The sequence below is a fragment of the Lissotriton helveticus genome, chromosome 2_1 (genome assembly GCF_964261635.1).
Source record: "Lissotriton helveticus chromosome 2_1, aLisHel1.1, whole genome shotgun sequence".
Taxonomy (NCBI): domain Eukaryota; kingdom Metazoa; phylum Chordata; class Amphibia; order Caudata; family Salamandridae; genus Lissotriton; species Lissotriton helveticus.
Genome location: NC_136059.1, coordinates 537,173,671 through 537,197,813, shown reverse-complemented (window position 1 = coordinate 537,197,813; position 24,143 = coordinate 537,173,671). Strand labels below are relative to the sequence as shown.

The 24,143-nt window shown below is 46.8% G+C and overlaps 1 protein-coding gene across 1 annotated transcript in view; it reads right to left on the bottom strand.

The window, feature by feature from the left end:
• SERINC5 (serine incorporator 5) overlaps window positions 1-24,143 on the bottom strand; it is a 260,829-nt gene that overhangs the window by 140,486 nt on the left and 96,200 nt on the right. Inside the window, exon 3 of the mRNA XM_078675198.1 lies at window positions 6,417-6,595. Coding sequence (XP_078531324.1) covers window positions 6,417-6,595 — 179 coding nt within the window. The remainder of the gene's footprint in view (window positions 1-6,416; window positions 6,596-24,143) is intronic.

Genomic DNA, 24,143 nt, shown 5'->3' with positions numbered 1-24,143 from the left:
TGCTCTGGCTTTAAAGATTCTGGGAGTCTTGGCCAGAGATGCAGACGAGGAACGAAGCGCCTTGTTGGACAGATAAAGGGAAATCAAAGAACAGTTGATTTCTGGAAAGGCTGCCCTCCTGCATGACACCCAGTTTGGTTTCCGTCCCCACCACTCAACTGAATCAGCGCTTTTGATGGCTGTGGAGACCCTACGCCAGGGGGTGGATGAAGGGCAGACCATGGCCCTCATCCTACTGGACCTAAGTGCAGCATTCGACACTGTAGCTCATACCACCTTGCTACAGTGTCTGAATAGAGGAGGAATATCGGGTGCTGCACTTGAATGGTTCCAGTCCTTCCTGACGGGGAGAGGCTTTCAGGTCCGCCAGGGCGAATGTTATTCTAGGGAAATTTGTCTGGGCCAGGGCGTGCTCCAGGGCTCGTCCCTGAGCCCCACCCTATTTAATTCATATGTCTCCCCAGTGGCCTCAATTGTGGAGGGTCATGGTTTGCACATAGTATCCTACGCCGACGATACACAGTTGGTTATCTCCCTTTCGCGTGCACCTGGTCTTGCGGTGGACAGATTCAGAACCTGCATGCAGGAGTTGGCAACCTGGATGTCCACCAACTGCCTCAAATTAAATGGCAGTAAGACCGAGGTGCTCGTGGTGGGGGGGAACCCATCTGTGTGGTCGTCGGCGTGGTGGCCCTCTTGCCTAGGCGAGGCTCCTACTCCCTGTCAGGAAGTTAGGAACCTCGGAGTTTGGCTTGATGCTGATCTGTCCTTTGGACCACAGATAGGCCGTGTGGTGGGTGTTTGCTTCAGCGTCCTAAAAAAATCTGCGGAAGGTTTTAGATCTCCTTCCTACGTCTGCCCGTAGGACGCTGGTGCATGCCCTCGTCACATCGCGACTGGACTACGGCAACTTGCTGTACCTGGGAGCAACCAGTAAGGTAATAAATCGCCTTCAGGTGTTGCAGAATGCGGCAGCCCGCCTCATTCTGAAGTTTCCCAAAAGATCGGCCTCTAAAGCAGCCCTTCAAACCCTTCACTGGCTTCCAGTGAAGAGTAGGGTCGAGTTTAAGGCCCTTTGCACCTGCCATCGAATCCTTAATGGGAAGGCACCAGCACCACTCCAGAGGCTGGTTACCAGGTATGAGCCTTTGCGCGCTTTGCGGTCCTCCCATGGGGGCCTACTAATGGTCCATAGGACAAGAAGGGCCCGTATGGGAGGGAGATCTTTTCGCCACTTGGTGGCAAAAAGCTGGAATGCCCTACCTCTGGACCTTCGCCTAGAGTCATCTGAATCCGGTTTCAGGAAAAAGCTAAAAACACCCCTCTACACACGGTAAACCGAGCTGACTCTGCGGCTTGCTTGCATGAGTTTTTCTGTCTTAGCGCGGGGACACGCTTCTGAGCGTAACCAGGCGCTTTACAAAACTCCCTTATTATTAATGTCACAAAGCTATTGTAATTTGAAAAAGGCAATAAAATTTGTGCTAAAAAACAAAAAAGAAGTGGATTGGCCCGTTTGCTTGTGCTGCTACAGCTGCTCTTGGTCTACAAAACAAAAAAGACCCCCATATTAGGATATAAGGACTTGCTTCTGGACTGGGTTTTCTGTCTGGGCAGTTGGGGCCTTCTTGCGGAAGGAGTTGCTGTATACAGCCCATAATTTTGTCACCTTTGAGTCCCTTTGACAGCTCCCAAATACAAATGTTTCTCCAGGGCTGATTTTCAATGTATTGCACTTTTAGTTGCACTTCTAGGTTCATATATTGTAGCTCTTAGATGACCATCACACACATCTGGTGGTGTTCCTCTGAATGGTTGTCTACCGTTCTGGCCAGGTCGTCCACTCTGGACCAAAAAAGCAGATATACACTGTCCTCGTTGTCCCGGTCTATTCCACCACTTCTCCCAGAGTCCACCAACCTTTTCAGGTCTTCCCAGATGGATTCCGTTTCCACTGGGGTGACTGTCAGACATTAGACAGGAGGAACTCAGCGGAGGTCCAGTATTGTGTGGTTAATCTATGTCCCCGGGAACTGCGCCTCCTTGTGACAAGCATCCTCAAAGTATGAAAATACCATTCCTAGATGGCCTGCAGTTCTGCTGACCGAATACTTGTACTGCTTTGACAAAACTAATAGCAGCAAACAAGCACTGGCAAAGCAAGAAAGATTGGCTTCACCAATGCCAGTTGTACTTTAGTCTCTGGCTTGCATGTCGATCTTGGATTGTATATTTTGGTATGCACATAATACTCTAGCGTACAATGGTAACCCTTCCTATATGCGACAACAACCTATTTGCACTAAGACGCTGTCACATAATTAGGCCTCACAAAGTGGTCACACATTAAAACAATCAACTCCTTATCTCATATGTGGCTGTCTATTACTTTAAAGTGATTGCTCTCCAAATGCATGCAGGCATCTTTTACTACTGGCGCCGTTAGTTTGTTACTTCTGACCCCTTCAGCCTTTTCCAAATCCTGCAAAGATTTTTTGTGCTGTCATTTAAATGTTTACATCATTCTCTCTTCTGTTTGTAAGTTTGTTCTCCTCCCAAAGAGTTGTCCTCACACTCACTGTTCCCATTTCTTGCCCATTCAAAAGGGCTGCTCTATGCCCCTTAGCATTATTTGTTTTGTATTTTTTTTTGAAAACCTTTATTGTGCAGATATAGCTGACAAATACGGGCCTACAACCCAGCGGGCCGGCCACCACACTATAATAGCACATAGGCCAGGAGAGAAACCCAGCAGGTCTCCAATATCACAGACGCAACAAAGCAAGGCATAACGCCACAAGGAAACCACAGTGAATAGGAAAAGTGAAGGTTAATTTTATAATATAATAGGGTGAGTAGCAGGAACATTGCAGTTATTAAGGTCCAAAAGTCCGTGGCGGGGCGTCAGCAGGCAGTGAAACAAACACAGCGAGTTTTCACGAAAGAACAGCTACAGTACAGCAAGGTCAAGACGTGAGTCCCACATCAGCAAACAATACCATCCACTGCCCAACGCCCACCCGTTACTACAAAGATACGCATCAATACATAAAAGGAAGTCAGGATTACAATACGAAGCCATCCGCTACATCGACCCAGGGAATGAGAGAAGAAAGGGGAAAAAAGGGAAAAGAACATCAGGAAAAAGGGGATGAAAAAACAGGGAGAGGAGGACGCGGCCCCACAGCATGTGCCCCATGGCAAGTAAAGCATACGAAAAAGGGGCAGCCCATGGAACCAAAGGAAACAGGAGTAATGGATGCGCAATGAACATCGGTAACAGGGAGGCCACAGGCCCACGCTGGCAAAAAGCACCCCATGAGGCCCACATGCAGACGCAGCGTCCAGAAAAAAAGAGTACACGAGAGCCATAGAACCAAGAACAAAAGAAAAACAAAAAGACAGACCCCCCCCCCCCACCCACCCCACCCTGCACCCCTGCAGAAGGCTATGGCCTACCCCCCCAGCAGCGTGCCTGTCGCCCTAACCGGAAACCCGAAATATAGAAGAGGCAAAAAGTAAGGAAGAAACCATGTAGGCAAAAAGAGGAAGGGGGAGGAAAGAAAAAACCATCGGGAGAGGAGACACAGAAGCAAAACTATCAGCTCCCAACCCTCCCGTCCAAGCACATTCAGAGCCCACTAGAAGACGAGGTCATTTCAAAAGATAAACAGGTACCAGGAATATGAAGAGGAATCAATCATACAGGTATAGCCGCAGGGCAGTCATCTGGCCACTCCACAAAGTAATAGTCCGGCGATGCAAGTACATCTCAACCTTGTCCTCGTCTGTCCAGTGCCATAGGCACAGAGTGTACAAAAAAACAGAACATGAGGGGCCAGAGGTAAAAAGCAAGGATTCCAAATGTCGAGCCACTACACAAATTATAACGGCTTCGGACCAGATGAGCAAAAAAGGGCGGCAACAGCAGCAGACGACTCAAACGCGGCTCCACAGACCAAGGGGAAAAAATTGCCCTGGTGAAAAAGTCACAGGATCTCCACTCGGCAGGCCGAAGCAAAAAATTACAAGGAGACCCGGCGAGACAGATCCGGACGGATCTCGGCTGGGGGCCCTCCAATGCATCCACCACAGGGAGGAACTCCAGACAATACAGGGCAGCAGGCATCCGGACGTCCAAACAACTGGTGGCCTTAGGATGGTCAATGTCCAGGAAAGGCACCGCGGCACCCTGAAGCGGCGAAGCCATACACGCAGGGGACGGCACAACGAGCCCGGAACAAAGGCTACCAGCCAGCCCAGGGACAGGCACAGTCATGGAAGCACGCCAGGAACACAAGGCGGCGAAGACGTCGCCAACTGTAGGCTCACCTTTACAGTATTCAGCAAACGTGCCGTGCGGCGAGCCAATGTCGCCGTCCCCAACGAGGCATAGATGCAGGGTGTGGGCCGCCATCTTTGCAGCCCAGCGCGGCCGCAGCAATCTCTGACCCCAATCCGGCCGCCAACGGAGCTCGATGGGATCAAGCCGGCGACAAGCAATGGACCCCCCAGGGCAGAAAGGCGGGCCACCAGAATATTGAGGCAGCCGGCGCCACCGACCCACGGGCGCCGCCCGCCGAGACCGGGCGGAGGGTTTCAAGATGGCCGAACAGGAGAACAAAGGGGAGACGAGTCGTCCATATGGTCAACCCCCGTCCGTGGAAGGCAGCGCTCCACCACCAGGTCCCCAGACAGCCAGACCAGGCCCGGTCAGTCGCCACCGGTCCAACCTCACAGTGGCCGCTCCGGCCGACCCCGCTCCTCCACCATGGGGTCGGCCCCGGCGATCTGCCCCGCCCGGGCGCCACAGACGAGTCCAGGCCCGCCCGCCCCGGAGGCCGCGAAGCGGACAGGGGCGCAGCTCAGGATCCGCGGCACTTAGGATCATCCGGAGCAGACGGTAAGTGCCAGCAAAACGTCAGAAATCCATATTCCATCAAGTAAGACTTCTCGGGGCAGGATAAGGTGCAGGATAGACAGTTCAGGCAGGAAGGTTGACGGAGCCGAGCTACAACGCGGCCATCACGGTCGCGAGCTTGGCTCCTCCCCTCCCCCTTAGCATTATTAAATCTCAGGGAAGCACTAAATGCGAATAAGGACATTTGAATAATTAAGCTTGGACAGACCAACTTATAAATTCAGGGCAGAAACAAGTGAGTATATGTTCTACAATAAAGCTGGCTGAGTAGTTCTTTCTAATGGGGGTCTGCAATCAGCATGTGGCTCTTAAGAAATGAAATAAACAAATACATCAAGAAATGGAACAAAATCACTGCAAACCCACTTTAAGTGTCCCTGGTCCATTAGGACCAATGATGGTGTAGCTCTCATGACCGTATTGTGTCCATCACAAGGCACAATAGAAACTGAAAGTCAATGTTGACTATTGATATTTGATACATATAGACAGCTCTGCAATTCTAGGTTTATCGATATGAACAATGTTCTTGGGACTAAAATACAATTTTCTCGAAAACACACAAAGAAAGAAGCCTATTCCAAACACCAAAAAGAAAGCCACTGGAGACAAAAAAAATTATAATGCTTCTCTCTGCATCGTACAAATATTTCCTAACTGTACCCAAGGCTTTGTGTGACCCCAGTGAGGGTCGTCCCCATGCTCTTAGAAACCTCGCTTGCGCACTTTGAGGCTTTTCCTAGTTTACTGACTCCTTGTTCAATTAAGGGTTTCAGCGTACTGTGTATTTTGGCTCGACGCCGTTTAAACATGGCTCATGCTGACAAGCTGCCAACTCCTCATTATCTCTTACAAGGCACATTCCTTAACCCCACCCCTCGTGTCGATCACTTCACTCCCTCGACAGCTGCCTGTGCAAACTCTGCCCCTGGATTCTTGAAGACCATCCAAGTCCCTTGTACTCTAAATCAAGGAGTACAAAGGACTGGGGTCAGCCACGGACAATGGGTCTGGAACAGAGATGTGACCGCCACAGACAATAGGTCTGGAACACAAAAGGGAAATGTAAAAAGTTATGGCTGGGAAAGCACCATACAGAGGAGTGAGGAGGAAGTGTTCAGAAATACTGGATTGCGTGAAATGCATATGCAAGCACTAGCTGGTTATACCACGAGGGGTACCCTGTACAATACTGGCACCCAGTTTTCATCTTAGAGTTCCAACTCGGCTTATCTGACATGAAATCGGAGCGTGGGAATAGGTATGTACACATTACTGCTTTAAAGAACTACAAGGTGTAATAGATAATGGAGCCATATACCACAAAGAAAAACACCATAAAAGCAGCTAACAATTTTACAATCTATCTAAATAGTGTTCAGGTATCGAGGAGGTCACACGATGCTGCTAACAGCTTCAGCTAAAGAATATGCCCCAAGCGGTCATAGGAACAAGAAGCGCAGCTTGCTAATGGGCAGCATAAGCTCCAACTTACCCATTGTGCATATAGGCTCTACAGCTTTTGCTATTTTCAATCTTGATGGTGAGGAGGCAGAAGATGAAGAAGAAGCAGGCCATACCGAAGCAGACTCTGTAGACGGCGGAATATCCAACCAGCTTGTCGCACGCCTCCCCAGCCTGGATACCCTCGCACATGTCTTTGAAGAAAGGGATCTGGAGAAAATAAAAATATAAGAACCTGGGTGAAAGCAGGTCACAATGTTCAGCAGCACACACCAGGCAAGTGCAACAGATCCCTTCACGATGTTTAGCAGCACACACTCTGCAAGTGCTGTGGTTCCAGTCACAACGTGCAGCAGAAGAAATGGAACTGCTACCGTTCGGGACACAATCTGTAATACTGGACACAGTGCAAGTACTACTGCTCAGGCCCCTATGTGCACTGTAGAAAGACTGCAAGTGATATTGTGCTATTCACAATGTTCAGCAGCAGACACTGTGCTACAGTTCCGATCACAATGATCAGCAGCACAGACTCTGCAAGTGCTACAGTTCTGGTCACAATGTGCAGCAGCAGACACACTGCAAGTACTATGGTTCCGGTCACAACACGCACCAGCAGAAACAGTACAACTGCCGCAGTTCTGGACACAATCTGCTATACTGGAAACAGTACAAGTATTACTCTCCCAGTCAGAATGTGCACTGAAGCAACACTGAAAGTGCTATTGTGCTGGTCAATGCACAGCAGTAGACACACTGCAAGTGCTAGGATGCCGGCTGGTTCACGTTGCACTACACGCCGGAGTGCAACCAGGTTGTATAAGCTATACTCCTGAGCTCACCTTAGAGCACCTAACAAGTTTATGAGCACTTTCTGGTCCTGAAGAATTGCCTTTAGGGCATGAAACATGTTGACCATGTCTGAGGGTTGAAATGAGGCCATACTAATGGTTATCTTGGGCCTCTATACCCCTCTTTGCACTTTTTAACCAAGTGGCTAGCCACACGAATAAAGTTCTCTTAGTGGACTATCCAACTTTTTTAAAAAACTCACATTTTGCTCACTACTTCACCTGTTTTCTGTACCTCACACACCAAAAAATTCACGGCAAGGAACAAAAGATCTCCGTCAGAGAGTAACACACGTTGTTACCCGTCAAGCATTGCAGCGCCGGCTTGACGCAGGAGCAGGAAGCCGATGATGCAAACAACATCACAAAGGGCTGAATGAGACATGTCATCCAGTCCAGTAGTTGTATGAGGTTTCTTAGTTCCGACAAGGGACCTGCTGGCCTCCCATACTTCTTTTCCTTCCACCACCCTCACCGAGAGAGAGACTCTATTACAGACTTTATTCTAGGGGAACTTTGTACAACCTCTCTTGCTACATGTTCTTTGGACAGGTACACTGGACCCCTCTAAACACTGTCCCCCTTCGTCCCCCCTCTTTGTTTAAATACACATGAATGCCTGCAATCTCTGTGGAAAAGTTCATCTTCATATCCTTAGTACAGTTAGTTTGTGTTGCTTCTAGCCGTCTGTAATAAGAAAATCACATACATGCTCAACTGTATTAACTTATTACAGCCGAGTTGTGAAATGACAATACCTGTTGCAAAAATCAACACGCAGGGTGAATGGAAGGTCAGAGTAGAACTTCAGCTGCAGTTTAAACAACTTTTCAGAGTGATCAGCAGAAAGTAGTTATGCATGGAGGCATGTTTATTTTTTGCATGGTATGGCTCAACAAGATTATATTAAAGACAAACTCTGAAAGTTTCTATACGCTTTAAGCGGCTAAATTTTTTCTAAATCTGATTAATCCGATATATTTAAGTTTTGTTGAATTTGATTTTGCATTACAGATCCTTTTTATTCTTCATGCCTGAAAGCATACCATCTCTCTCAACATAAAACAGCAAGGCTAAGGACTTAAGTGGTCTGTGGGAACGGTGATGGTGTGACCATGAATTATTAGGAATAAAATACCCTTTGGCCTTATTCCTCTGTGTAGTCCCAGAACTCATCCATGACTAGCAACGTTCTTCGAATGTTTAGAAGGGGTAATTTATCCCAGATATTGAAAACCAGTATTACCACCAGTACTCACTGCTGTCCTTTCTACAGCGAATGATTCTGTTAAATGCTTGGGGTGATTCATATTTGCAGAAAAACACTATGATGTGCCTATGAACCAGTGCGCTTCAAATAAAAGCAGACTCAAAAAGTTTAGAAAATAGTTGGCTTCCAAACAGATGGGACGTGACGGGCCGTGCAGGAGACGAATGTCTGTTGAAAACAGTGCTGTGGGACTGCAGGCAAGCACATAAATAACTGCAAGTGTGCTGCGCTTTCCAAACCCAACAGATTCTTAAAATGGAGCCGGAGTAGGGTTAGGACCGCATTACCTCCTTGCTCTCATTATCATCCGTCTCCGGGTGAGAGGACTGGCAAATGAGCAGAGCACACCGACAGCATTTAAGACATCGCTTCCATTAGAGAGCGGCTCTGCCGCCATCTTTATGGCCAACCTCGAAAGGGGGTCAGTTGCAAGTCGTAAAGATGTTATTACAACCGGCCCCAGGCGCCGCGGCTGCTGGTTACCGAAAGTACTGATGGATTCTCCCACTTTTGCTCGGGATTGCAAACATCATATCACTTTGTTGTGATTCATGAGCAGCGCCGCGTGAGCTCCTGGGCTCGTCCCAGATGTCTTGTAAGTAAGGGCCATTTCATTTCAGCAATTACTGCTCAGACATCGCCTCTGAGCTGTTCCAGTGACGGCAGGAACTGGCGCTTACCACAATCTGATTACAGGGTCTGGCATCGGGGTCTGGCTGAGAGGACGGCTGCGGGCTCTGCTACTGTTCCCACGCGCCCGTGCTGCCCGCGCGCGCTGGTGCAGCACAGAAGGCCACCTTAGTTTCTGAAGTGCAGTCACAACACGCACGGATTGCAGTCTCTGCTTCGAGTAGGCTGCAGGGGAGACGGCCCCTTGCAGCACAGGTACTGAAGTATTCGGATTACACATTAACACTGATGAGCTCCGTATATGGGGAGAGATATTTGAAGTTACCACGCGAACAACTGCAATGCTTTGTGCAGTTAGCAGGGGTAGGCTACCCGCTAGTTGCGCGTCCACGCACAGTCAGGTAACGAAGTGACCATGAGGCAGCCCGGTCCCGGTCCGCAGCAGTGACCCAAGAGCCTCTCGCATCCAGGGCATCTTGCCTGGAGCTTGGCACACTACGCTGGTGAAACATCAGTCTTCAGCACCTGCGTTGTGGTAGTATTAGAGTTAGGAGAATTTCTCCTGTAAACACTGGTCCTGATGAATTGCAGGTTAACCCGCTAAGGGCGGTAGGCAATAACCATGTTGACCACATGACAACAGACCCTGTAAGATCATTACATCTAGACAGGGCTCACTTATTTTAATTAGGTCAGGACACCCGAAGAAAGTTGCTTCTATAGGGCAGTACTTAACCTAGAACCTAGTTTAACTCACAAACTCGCACTCATGCCACTACCTTGACCACTTACCCTAACTCACCATACCGCTGTTTCTTAAAATAACTCCGATAAAAAGGCCCTTCGCGGGAGCCTGACACCCTTCAGGGTGTGTGAGGGCAATCCATAAGAGACCTGTGCACTCCTTGACCCTCCCCTTAGGAACTGCACTTTTCTTTGACTCACATCAATTAGGAGGACGGTACAGGACCTCATAAAAAGCTCCTGGTCCTCCTTTGTTAAAAGCAGACGAACATCGACATTACTGGCCTTGCACACCTGTAACTCAGTTTGTTCGAGTGCTGCCACAGCACAAAGGTCTGGAATATGAGGACAGTCAAACCCAGACCACCACTCCTCGATCACCGTTCACAGGAGGGTCACTCGAGTTTCCTTCAGTCCCCGGCCGGTGCCTGTTATTTTATGAAAAGGTGAATTGCCCACTTACTCTTTTCACCCATTCTAGACGTCATTAGAGACCTCTCTGTGCACACCCGAGCGATCCTTGTGAGTCTCTGCTGTAGTGGTCTTCACTCTGGGGGTCTCAGTCCACGACAAGAACCCATGCAACGTGTGCTGCCCGTCCGCCGATGCACCAAACCCCTGCCGCCCATGCTGCTCAGGATCAAGGTACAACCAAGGGTCTCGAGACCAACACAGTTTGGAAGCACAGATACTCAAACAGTCTTCTTTCACCTCGATAGAACCAACCTGGGGCCCTTTTCAGGTAAGTTTACCCTTCTCCAGTCGGTCTCATGTACCCTCCACAAAGAAGAAGGCAGGCATGGTGATCAACAGCAGTGACCATGCATCCGTACATTTCAGTGCGTCGGTCAAGAGGCCACTACAGCTGGAGCAGAAGGCAGCAATCTGCAGACCCCTTTCACTGTAGCTCACATGTAATTATGAAAGTTTGAGGCGCGATACAAACTCCACCCTATGAACGCCTCACATACACACTGTTACCAGTGGGACAGGAGCCCTCCCTCCCACCCACACTCACACACACAGCAGGCTCCTTAAATAACTTCCTATCACATGTAAATCTGTGGGAAGGCTTCTAGGCACCAACCCCTTCCCTGTATTTTCTCCCTTGTGTTTAAAATGTGGGGTCTAGTAGCATATACCCCCTCGTACTTCCCATCCTCCATGGTCGCAATCAGGAATCATAGGGTGGATAAGAGTTTGGAGGGACTTGGCTCAAAGCTCTCAAGCTGGTCTTTGGCAGTTAATCTTATCCCCTAAATAGGTAGTGGTGGCATCTAGACACTTTTGGGAAATACCAACAACCTTCTACCTTATTCAAGTTTGCACTGCAAGGGGTATAGTTGAACCCTACTTTTAGACAAATGGTCATTTACTGGAGGCCCCACGTCCCAAACACATGCATTTTAGGTTTGTTTAGTTAATACCTTATGCTTGTGCAGCTCTGCATGTAGACTATTTAAGATAGTCACAATACAATGACGTTGCCTCAAGCAATAATCAGCAACAAATAAATTAATATGTATTTAAAAACGGATATCAATTTCATCAAACGGGAAGCTGCCAACAAATTCCAGCACCGCTTCACTTGATGATTAGTCAGTCTCTTCCCTTAAAACAACTAGTAGAAGCAGTCGATCCTCCTTTACGGAAGTACAAAAGTAATCACTGCAGCAGTCTCTGTATAGAAATAAAATTTACTAACATGGTCTACAGATTGCAAATTGCACCATGCCTTGTTAAAAACTGATCAGACTCTTAACCTGAAAGCCGTACAACTTAGGACAAGCACACAAAATATCTCCAACAGGGTATGGCATATAGGCCGAAGAGTCGGCAAGCATGGTCCATATTTAGGGTGCGACTCCCTGCTCTGCCAAACCTAAGTAGAAGGACAAAGAAGAGCTGAAATCCGTACTTCAATGAAGCTTGCACTAGAAGACTCATTAGTAGAGCAGAGGAATCGGTAGCGGTTCTCGTCAGCCAAGGAAGCTGCGACGCGTCTTTGTAGCCCTGAGCCGCCCTTCCGAGGCGAGGCGCGCAGCCTCCTGATCTGGTTGCGGGCTTGGAGTGGCGGACAACGACCATCTGGCCTGCGGAGGGAGCCGGCAGTGCTGGTATGATGGACAGGTTCTCCAGCGTGCGTGAACCGGCCCAGTAACGGAGAGCGTCCTTGGCGAAGCAAGCTGGCCCCGTAGATGTCTGGAGATTCTCCGGTGGTGTAGGGGCGGAATTCCAGGCTGACTGCAGCGTGTCGGACCTCGACGCAGGTGAGCCTAGTCATCTGGGAGACGGACACCTCCCCCTTTCCTCCGCGATCCAACCTCCCACAGCATAACTGTACCTGCTGAACTGCTACTGCTGCTGCAGAGGAGCTCCGACGGGGCACAAACAGAAAGGGAGCAGGCGCAGAGTGTGTAACCCCCAAGGTGGGTGTGAATATCTTAATGTTTTGCGAATAAATCTCTTCGGATGTAAGGAACGCCTTCCTACCCGAACCACTCCACCTTCGCGTCCGAGTTACGTCTAATATACAATACCCCTTTAGTGAAGTCCCAAAATGAGTAAAAGAAAGGGGGCTCCAAGGTTGTCCAGCATGTTACCACCTCCCCGCACGCGTTCGACAATAGATAATTACTTTAACTCGAGCCGTGGACATGGTGTCAAGTGAGATCCGGCTGGTCGAACGCCGCCTTTCCCTCACAACTGAAGAGGCTACCCATCCTCATACTGACCAGAGTTGCAATGTGCCTTTACCCATACGGTGTGCTGTTCGGGTAATAAGTCCACCTGAGGCCCTAAGGTCTTTGACCTCTTCTACAACGCAGCCTTATAGGGAGGGCGCAGGCACGGGAAGCGTGGGGACTGCGCCTGGAGGGGAGCTGGTGTCTGGTTCTTTAAGTATTGAGGGTGCTGAGCAGCCCTGTGTCTCTGAAGTGGAAAGTGGCCCTAGAACTAAGCGGAGGAGGTGTTTTATCCGGGGGTGCTGGTGGAGCCCAATGAGAATACATGGGGTGCTCTGAACAAATGCTTAAGTGATCTCCTGGACTCCAAGATACGCCCCATCTTTGATCGTCTGGATAAAATGGAATCCAATATGGCAAAGTCTATGGATCTTCGATCTTCAATCTCCACTTGCACCCAGTATTCCGCCTGTGATTTTATTTCTACTTCTATTGAACAACGCAAGGGTGCTTCCCATCCGCTTGAAATTTTGCCAACATCTCTACCTGCTACTTGCCCGGCAGCATGTCCAACAGCCATGGCTATTCTTCCTGTGATACACCTTCCACCAGCATCGGCTCTATACGTTGTCGTATTGACTGACATGCCTAGGCTCTCAGTAACCAACGTGGAAACTACTAGAGGTTTAATAAATAAATCTATTAATTTGCTGAACAACAACGTTATAGGTAGCTGGGATACTTCAAGAGAAATTTTGATGGCCAGGCGGGGGAGCAACATTGGGGGCAGATGCTTGCGGAAAAATGGAGATGTTATTGTTGTATATTTCCGCTCACCAAAGGTAGTCAAGGAAATACTGTACAAAGCTAGAAAGGGAATGGTCAAAAATAGTTCCATCAAAATACCCCCCCTTGGCTTCTTTTATCAGCACTTGGTGAGACAACCAGGAACCTCTGGGCAGTCTACTTATCAGGGACTCTGCACCATCTGGACCCCCCCTTACCCTTTGCTATCACTCCACCTGTCCAATAGATTTGCCCCACTGGCTGGCTTGGAAGAAATTGATTGACGGTTTGGCAAGGTGCCGGCCTACCCGGTTTTCCAGGAGGAGGTCAGATTACTTGCCAGCACAGTTCTTGTTACCCAAACACCACCCCCATCCCGACTTAATTCCGCATTCTTGGTGTCAGGCTTAGAGGAGATGGGCAGGGTTTCTTGTAATTCCAGTCCTATTGTTTTAACGAATAATATTCTACCGCTCGACTATCCATGGGTAGATCCTCGTATTGGGACCAGCTTGATGGATTCTGCTAATTTAACTTCCGTTTATCATTTGTCCCCCAGTTCCCTACTTTCTCCCCCCCCCCACCTGCTGGGGTAAGCGTAAGCTTAGGCAATGACAACGGTCATATTGACGTCTGTCTGAAAAGCCTAAATTGGAATATAGAGGATAGAGCCTCTAAGATCGGTCTGGAAGGATGGCGGGCTTTATTATGACATATGATATAGTTTTTATGCAAGAAACGAGTGTAAGGATATTGTATTTGATGGATTTATGTGTTTTAGCCTGCCCGCTATTCCTTCTATATCAGGCAGAGCTAAGGGGGGTTTGTCTGCCTGGTTTAAAGTGGAAATTGCTGGCATGAGTGATCAGTTATCACAGGAGCAGGGGGAGGCGCAGGCTTTCTGTCTTTCCTGGAAATAAACTTTTAAGCTGTACCTGGTAAATTTTTATAATAATAATTTTACATCTAAAAGGTAATTTCCATGGGCTTTTTGGGCTGATTGATATGCTCGCAGAGAGAGAGGCCCGAGCGGATCGTCCTTTTAAGTTGTTGGTGGTGGGGGACTTTAATGCCAAACTGGGGCTCTTATTACCTCTCTCCCCGACTATCCTTGAGCCAGTCGCCTCCGAGCCGGACCATAATGAGATGGACGCGAGGGGACGGGTACAATTTACCCTCTTATTAGAAAGAGGTATGGTTAATAAGGTGCCCAAATTCACTGACCACTCTATTCCCACCTTTACTGGACGTGGCTCAGGTAGCACTATCCACTACGTATTTGTCTCCTGGAGTATGTTTTCTCTGATTAAGGACTGCGAGGTACTTATTCAGCCAAATAGTGATCACAATCCTATCTCTGCCAAGATAGTGTTATCTTATAGGGAACAGAAGCCTAAGCCTGTATCCTCCCTGGCACTATTCACTAAAGATGCTAGGCGTAGGTTAGTTTGGCGCACAGCAAACCTAAATAGTATTATGTCACAGGTAATCCCGATTAGTTCTGCACTGGTGTTTGGTTGCAATGGTTTTCCATGCAAGCCTTCTCGCATTTTACAAGGGTTTGCAATCCTGATAAAGTTAAACATCTATTTTCTAAACCTATTTCACTGTCCTGGAATCAGGTTCACTCCTGGTTTGACAAGGCTTATAGAGAGGCTAATATCCTACGCAGGGCTCTGAAACAAAATCTCAGACACCAGAATATGATCAGGGAAAGCACAAAGATGTATAAGCTTGCCACAAAAGAAAGAAAGCTAGCATTGAAGGAGGAGAAGTGGGACTTAGTGGTTGGCTCTTGTCTCTCAAAAGATCCTCAGGCCTTTAGGAAGGCCGTACGGTCAGTTCTATCTCCCACCCTACCAGCTGACAAAGTAACTGTACAAATACCTCCATAGTCTTGGGTGACTCATTACGCTGGCCTCTACTGCGTTGACTTTGCTGTAAAGGATGCCCAATCATTGTTGAATTTAATGTGCCAATATCTTGTTTTTTATGAAGGGGAAGTCTGGAAAGTAATTGTCAACAGTAAAGGAAAGAAGGCACCGGGCCCAGATGGAATTCCTCTGGACTTGTTAAAGGAAGACCCAGCATTCTGGTCCCCGTTACTTACTGCTGTATTTAATGCAGTTTGCAGCGAGGGTGTTCCAAAATCCTGGCGTACATCTGTGATAGTGCCCGTTTTAAAAAAAAGGTGATGTGCACGATCGCAGATGTTATCAACCAATATCTATTGGACTCCTCGGCTAAATTATTTGGGAGAGTTGTGCTAGACAGCATTTATCCAGTCCAGGAGGCGAACCATATCTTAGCTCCAACCAAGTATGGGTTAAGGACGGGCATAGGTACGATTAAACAGTGCCTTAACCTGCACCTCATCCTGGCAAAATATAAATATGCGAAGGGCATCTCTACTCATTTAGCATTTATGGATTTGACCAGCGCTTTTGACTATGTCTCACGCTCTAAGCTGTGGGACATTTTAGTAAACATGGGTGTTGATGCGGGTCTGGTCTCCTTTCTGAGGCTTCTCCATCACTATATTTCTGCCTCGGTGACAGCATTATGCGCGGGGTGCACCAAGGATGTGTTCTCGCCCCAATCTTATTTCTCCTTTATACTAACGATTTGGAGAAATCTCTAGGTACGGTTGGGGCAGACGTGCCACAAGTTGAGAAAAGAGCTGTGCCAGCACTTCTTTATGCGGATGACGCAGTCCTTATAGCAAGGACTGCGATCGGCCTAAAACAACTCATTTCCAGCTATGCTAACTTTATAAAGGACTTGGGGCTTGAGGCAAACTATAAGAAAACTTTTGTCATGATTTGTGGCCCCAAAAATACTAAGTCCTGTAGCCTGAATATAGAAGGTAAAAAGCTGGAAAGGGTTAGTTCCTTCCCGTACTTAGGCATGGATTTTGATGAAGGCGGAACATGGCATACCTGCAAAAATAATATGATTAATAAGATTTACACGCGCAGTTGGCACTACTTATTCACTTGCTATGTCCATAGGTAAAAAGCCCATAGCCCCAATTTTAGAGATTTACAAGCGCAAATGTATTCAGATTTTCACATATGGTATGGGGATCTGGGGTTGCAGGGACGTTTTTGCTATGCAGCTGGAGGAGAATAGATTTTGCCGTAGAGTTTTAGGAGTGCTCCCGTCATCGCCGCATTTTCCCCTCCATTTGTAGCTAGGTCTCGAGTATGTCCAAGATACCATAAATGCTGCACCTCTAGTTACGGAACCGGATTACTCCTCTTTGCTTGAGCACCCAGATCTAATTGGCAAAGGGGTGCGACAGAAGGTTTTGGTGGGCTTTCGAAAACAGAGAATCGTCTAGGGAACCGTCCGAAGTAGCCAAATTCACTGTCAGGGTTTATTGCTTTATACAAGTACCTCCCTATATTGCCCCGTATTTACTATATGTAAATAATGTGCACAAAAGGAATTTGTTAGTTAGATTCAGGATAGGGTCGTTTCGGTGGTTGGTATGCTTTCCCTTGGGTCATTATTCTTCGGAATCTATTACTATATGCCCTTGTGATGAACATTCGAGTCAAACCATTTTACATTTTGTCTTTTTTTGATAGTTTTATCTTCCATTTACCAGGAAATTTTTAATACCTCTTTTGCGCAGACACAAATTTTCCAAGTGCAAAGCGGCTTTGTATTTTCTGCAGCAACTCAATAACCAAGATGTTTGCTTTGCTGTTGGGAGCTTTTTGAAGTGTATTTTAGCAAAGAGAAGCAGCATGCTGTTTTAATTCCAATGTACTTTACCATTCTCCTGTATGGCTTGTATCTGTATTGCTGCTAAAATGTCCACCCCTACTGCTAACTCCTTTACAGGATTGATTTTTATTATTCATGTATTATTGGTTATTTATTTGCTGCTATTGATGGCTGCCGTTGTCTTTTGCACTATTGGAGAATATCTGCTGCTACTTATGAACCCAATCGCTTTGCATTGTCACTTTAGTTCCGAGAAAAATTACAGTATTTGCTTGCTGTTGTACTCTTTTTAAATGGAAAATGAGTTTTGTATTGTTGAGACGTGTATGATTTTATATGATGTTTTTAATATGGTGTATCTTTTATGACCTATCTTCAGAAGGACGAATAAAGAAAGAATTGAATTGACTCATTAGTGTAATGTGCATACTGTTTGTCTTCTGTAAATTACCAGTCCCAAAAAGTAATTTTAACGGGGGGGGGGGGGGGGGGAATGGGGGGGGGGAGAATTCATTGCAAGATAGTGAGCATAACGTACTTTAGAGTTTTGCAATTTAGATTTTAAATCTAAAGCCGTGTTTGTTATTACAATTCTGATTTTCCCGTTTAAGAACGGTTTTGGATGTATGCATATAGCAAAAAGTATTTAGTTGCAGGTTTAGATGAAGCCACAAGGATACCATGTAGTAGGATACTACAGGAGGCAGAGGGGCACACATTTAAGCTCATACTATATATGTTTAATAGGTCTAGTCCGTCAAATAATTTTCCAAAAGTTTCCTGTATCAGCTCTTCCTCGATAAATGGACAGAACATTTTTCAAACCAGCAACTACTCCAATAGAGCTAGTTGTTACTGGTGCAAAATCTGCTGGCTAGTTCACCTTCATATTGATCACTACCCCAAGATTAAGGCATTCCATAACATGTTCTATTTTCACATTCTTAATGGTGCATATAAACATAGATAATGACCTGGAGAAAACCATTATTTTAATTTAACTGCAGCTTATAAACAGACTGTTAAGTCAGTTGTACGCCGGTAAATTCTCTAACAGCCTTTGCAGTTCGATGCAGGTGGTTGAGATTAGGAGGAGATTATCTGCAAATGTGATATTTCTTAGTTTACCTGAGCCCAGCTATTGTGGGAAACTATGTACTTCTGGCAGTATTGCGGCAACTCTCGGTAGACAACCACAAATATTGACAGGAAGCAGCGAAGAAACACAAACTTCCTGTTATGTGAAAAGTTGCACTGCAACACGGCCACGTGGTGTAGTGCTATTCCTAGAAGTTGGCAAGTAATTGCATTACAATAGATTGGGAAGCAGCTATGCTCCTGACCAGACAAACAATATGATACACCGCATTACCACCATATTTTAAGGAAGGTTGACTAAAGACATGAAATAGCTTGTGATGACATGGTGAACACAGCTCATAACCACATCTCTATGGGTATGTTTTCCAAATGTTTTTAAATGCTGATGAACATGGTGGAAAATTACAATCCGAATTTACGGTAATTACCTCTTTTGCCATACAGCTGTAGAGAGGTCTACTGCCTCGATTACAGACATTTTGATGACGTGATAACAGCACACCCTGGGCTGGGTGTTTCCCCCTGGGCACAACGTTACTTCTTCATTATAGGGTCCTCAAGTTGTACACAACTTGAGGATCCTATAATTAGGACGCAACGCTGTGCCCAGCGGGACACACCCAGCCCAGGATGTGCTGTTATCACTGTATCAGACGACTCCGTGAATGGAAGACGCCACCCCAGGAGCACACATACGATTGATTAACTTTATACACATCGCGAATCTTGCTGTTGCGCATATTTCACTTTCAGTGTTTCAGACATTTGGATGAACCATGACCACTCTAGCACACGCATTCACATTTTAGCAAAATAATCAATGAAAAAGAAAACCAGAAATGATTTTCATACAACGCTTCTTGGATTTGGATATCACTGCATTAACGTGTGGGAATTAACAGCCTCAACTGTGCTCTTTCTACTGGTCAAGGAAAGTTTTTCAGTCGAGTCAACCCTTGGAGGGTAAAACCTATGCACTAAATGTTATAGACCTCAGCAACACATACTGTAATTAATTACCTTACTAAATTTTTATTGATCTCGTGAGCGTGAACACCCGATCAGGAGAGCCACATTTATGCCAGTACTCCGATGGTATTCTTAGTTCATGTCAGATACAAATTTAAGGAACGCACACAAAAAGTTGTTAGTTTAGGCAACAGCCCCATGTGGCTTGAAAAAATAAATCTGTACACCTAAATTACATGTGGTTGTGAACAATAAACCTATTTACACATTGAAATTCAAATCCAAATTCACAGAATAACGATCAGTGGGATTCACAAAGTACACCTGTGGCCACAGAAGTTTCATAATTATGGTGAACATTTTGCAACACAAGTTCTGAGGTGGGATAGTAGCTGTAACAAGGGACAAGAGAAGCCCTGTAAAAACGCAGTGAACATCTATAAAAATGTGCAAGTTTAAACAAACATTCTACACATAATGTCGCTCCCTGGAAATATATTTAGAAAAACTCCTCTTAACGACAGGTGCGATTGTCCTTACAAAGAGAAAAGGGAACACCACATACAACACCCCAGCCCACAGGATATAGAAGCCATAGTCGTCTCTCTTCCATCTCATCTCAGGTCAACCGAAGCAGACGCAGACTCTCCTTTGACCATTACCGTTCTCTTACAAAGAAGCCCTGAATGATGGATCTAAAGGACGCAACACTAACTGGCCTTAGCCGGATTGCCTCAGGCCTTAATATCTGGTGGTGGAGAGACCAAGGCAGATATTCTGGCAGCCCCTCATGATGGGTGGATATACTCCGATTATGAACGAGCAGACTGCATGTGGACGCCACCATCAGCCCACAATTTTGTTCTGGTTGGAAAACAAACACCCCTCCCCTCCATCAGAGACCAGATCCACGCACCCTCGCCATCCCCTACGCAACCCTCTACTAAATCTATCAAACAAACTGGCCCCCTGACTTACCCCCTTCAGCCCAGCACCCCCCATAACCTCCAGCTTCTTGACCCTGCAGCTTCACTGCTAGAATTACCTTCCCCCCCTCTCCATGGTGCACATCCACTGCCCATCCAGAACTACCTGCTGCACCCACCCCGTTCAGTACACCAAACCTAACTGGCTGGGGCTTTCCCCAGCTCTTACCCAGGACTCTGATTAACGCGAACACACCCCTTTCACTATGGAATAAATGTGCCTACCTCTCAACTGCTCCCAATAATAGCCCACCTAGAAGTTAAAATCAACTTTATCCTAGAAGAATAGCATCGCTTTGCAGTGAAACAAGGGCTAATCAGTCCATGCACCCACCCTAAGCATCTATGCTGAACACCGACCCTGCATCACACACTCGTCCTGACCCCACAGCCCCAACCTCTAATGAAGCCACCCACTACACATACCAACACCCCAATACTAGATACAGCATGACTGGATTGCCACAACAGGCCGCAGAATTGTTGCGCTACACCTCCGAAAGTGCCCCAAACCAGCCAGGCCTTCATAAGATCCCAGTCGTTCTCAACACGAATAGGATTCTAAACACCACTCGCCCGCCTAGGCCGCCCGCATATCTAACTACCATCCAAAACAGTCAACCTATGTCGAATTCACCACCTTTGCTCCACTGCCAGCTCCTGTACTGCCAATTAGCAGTCAGACATACCACTGATATAGCGTATACTATCCTACAACAAAACATCGACATATGCTTTCTCAGTGAAATATGACTAACCGATCACTCTTCCCCATACATAGACCTCCTCATCCCACAGGGCTACTCGATCAATCGCAGCGATCGCCAGGGCCGCAAGGCGGGGTGGAGTAGCTGTTATACATATAAACTATCTTTGCCTTCCACACTTCCAACTACCCCTCATTTGAATATTTAGGAGTTCATATCCCCTCAAAAGGCCCCATCCCCGTCAAATTTCAGCTCATCTATCAACCTGCAAGATGATAACCCAGGATTCCTCGAAGACTTAACTGACCTAATTTTACTAAACTCCCTAAATTACAGCACTGACATTACATTAGTAGACCTTAAGAAACATCTGAACAATGCGAATGATTCCCTCAGTACAAACCCTTGCCACACTATTGGAAGCGAACAATCTTACCCAGAACTGCAAGGAACAAACCCACAACAAGGGCTCTACCCCTTGACATAGTCATCTACAAGTACAACATACTATCCCCAAACTTTATCAGACTGCACAGATCACAATCTTGTACTTTCCCAGCTCAATACCTGCCATCCAAAGTCTCTCCACAAACCCAGCTGTCCCAAACGCTGGGTGAGGAATATCCACCAAATCCCCCAATCAAAGTTAGTAACACCATTCAACTTCCAAATCCTACCTCCGCCCAGCCTTTCCTCAGTCAACGACGTCACTGAACATTACAACACAAAATGACTGTAATTAAAGGAGTTGCACGCTTGAAACTCAAGTAGTATACCCTCCAGATCCTGGTTTAATAACAACATTAACAATGAAAGGTGTCTACTCGTTTAGCTGAAAGAACCTGGAGACCGCAATCATCTAAATGTAATGTAATGTAATGATGTCTTGTAAAGCGCATGAATCACCCCACATGGGGTATCTCCGAGCTGTAGACCGCTGGGGAACCCGTCCTGGCTTTCCCTGTGAGATGGTCCCTACTGGGTATCTCCGAGGTGAAACCAGGCATCCCCGGCGTATGTGGGGGGCCGTTGTGGAGATGTGGCAAGCTAATGCCAAGAGTTGCTTAGTGTGATCCCTGGTTAGAGTAGGCACCGAGGCGAGAATTATCGAGTCTGCTGACCCTGGTCCACGACACTGCCGCGTCGGGAATTGAACCCTGGTCCCGGGCCGTCCTCTGCTTCCGGGTCTGCCGCCTCTAACCAGTGAGCCACACCACTCCACCGCACCACCACTAAAGCTAATCTTTCCATCCTCCAAGCCGAGCAACAAAAAATACAAAAAACATAGCTTCAGAGAAAAATCCTCCTTTTGTCGAGAACAACTGGACAAGTCCAAGAGCAGACTCAAAGACCATGATCAAGAACTAAACAGCCTCTTTCCCTCAACATGCAATTAACTCGACCAAACACTGAAGAATTGGCAAAAAGTTTCTATGAAAAAGGCTCCAGTATTGAACTCTCATCTGAGCCTCCCACCCTGAAACACGGCACCAAGGATGTCTCTGCGGAAAGGCCCTCCTGAAACCTCTCTGCCAGATTTAGCCTATCTCCCCCCCTTCATCAACACAGCTCTCCCCATCATCAACATAGTTCTCTTACCTCAACTCCCTGCAACTGAAAAATAATGAATTCAACCATGTCCGTGAAGAAATCTGCAAAATACTTGCGAACATGAAGCAGACTACGCACATCTCAGACCCTCTCCTGGCGACATTTGTAAAAAAGCTTAGTCGCATCATCCCTCCTACATGGAGCAAAATCAACTCATCCCTATTGAGCCACTCCAAGCAAGCTCTCCTCAAACTTGGCCAAGCAATCCCCCTCATCAAAAAACTGGACACCGACCTGAATGACCTTAATAACTACATACCCATAACTAACCACTCTACTCTCACCAAAACCATTGAAAAATGTGTGCTTGCACAACTCAACACCCACATTGAAAAATACAACTTACATGAAACCTTCCAGTTGGGTTTCAGGAAAGGCTGCAGTACAGAAGTAGCTATATTGAACGTCACTGATTATCTTCACAGATCTCTGGATGAAGAACAGGCATACCTCCTAGTTCTGGATTTATCAATCACCTTCGACACCGTCAATCATGACATCCTCCTAAACCCCCCCTCTAAGAGAACAGGCATCAAAGGAACTGCCTTTCAGTAGTTCGCCTCTTTCCTAAACAAGCACACACAGCTAATCAAATTCAACAATGACATGTCAAATGCAAAGCCAGTCCCACAAGGTATCCAGCAAGAGTCAACCCTGTCCTCTTCCCTATTTAACCTCTATATGGAACCTCTCGCAGTGCTTCTGAAGCATCTAGAGTTGCCTATTACCTCTATGCAGATGACAACCAACTCTACATGAAAATCTCCTCCGAGACATACAGCACCTTAATAGCACTCTACACAAAGTTCAATCCTGGCTATCCTGCAACCACCTCAAAACCAACCCCAACAAAACAGAACTACTTCTCATTCAACCCATAGAAAGTCATGTCCCGTAGCTTGCTGGCTCAACAGCATCACTGCACTAAACCGCAAAGTGCCCATTTCCAACTCTGCTAAATCCCTAGGAATCACCCTAGACAGTCACCTAAGCATGATGGAGCATATTAATACCACTACAAAAAGTGTCTTGTACTCGCTTAAACACCTAAAGAAAAGTCAAACCCTTCAAACCCAGTGACTACTTAAAGACTGTGGTGCAAGCCCTTGTCCTCCCCAAAGTGGACTATGGTAACACAACGATAACAGGTGCCCCAAAAACATGCCTAGCCCCTTTGAAAGCAACACCCCATGTTGCGACCAAGCTACTATTTGGAGAGAGGCGACAAGACCACATCACTCCCACTTTCAAGCAGCTCGACTGGCTTCCAATAGAAAAAAGAACTATTGATGGACGGAATGCAGAACAATCTCATACATTTACCCCAGTACAGAGATCTGGGCCTAAATCCATCGCTTGTTTGCTGATCATGCCATTCCAGTTTGGACCCAGCCATATGCAAATCAGTCTTGACCATGCGCCCAATGGGAACAGTCCAGCCCGAATGCCAGGCCAGGTCCTCCCTAGACTAGAAACAAGCATCCTAGGACCGGTTTCGGGGGTTTCACCCCTCTTCAGCCAGGATAGCTTGATTCTAGTGGCATGGAGAGCACGGGACTCACGTCTGAGCATACCCGTCCCACTCGAGGTGACAAATGCAAAAAGAACTATTGATGGACAGAATGCAGAATAATGTCATACATTCACCCCAGTACAGAGATCTGGGCCTAAATCCATAGTTTTT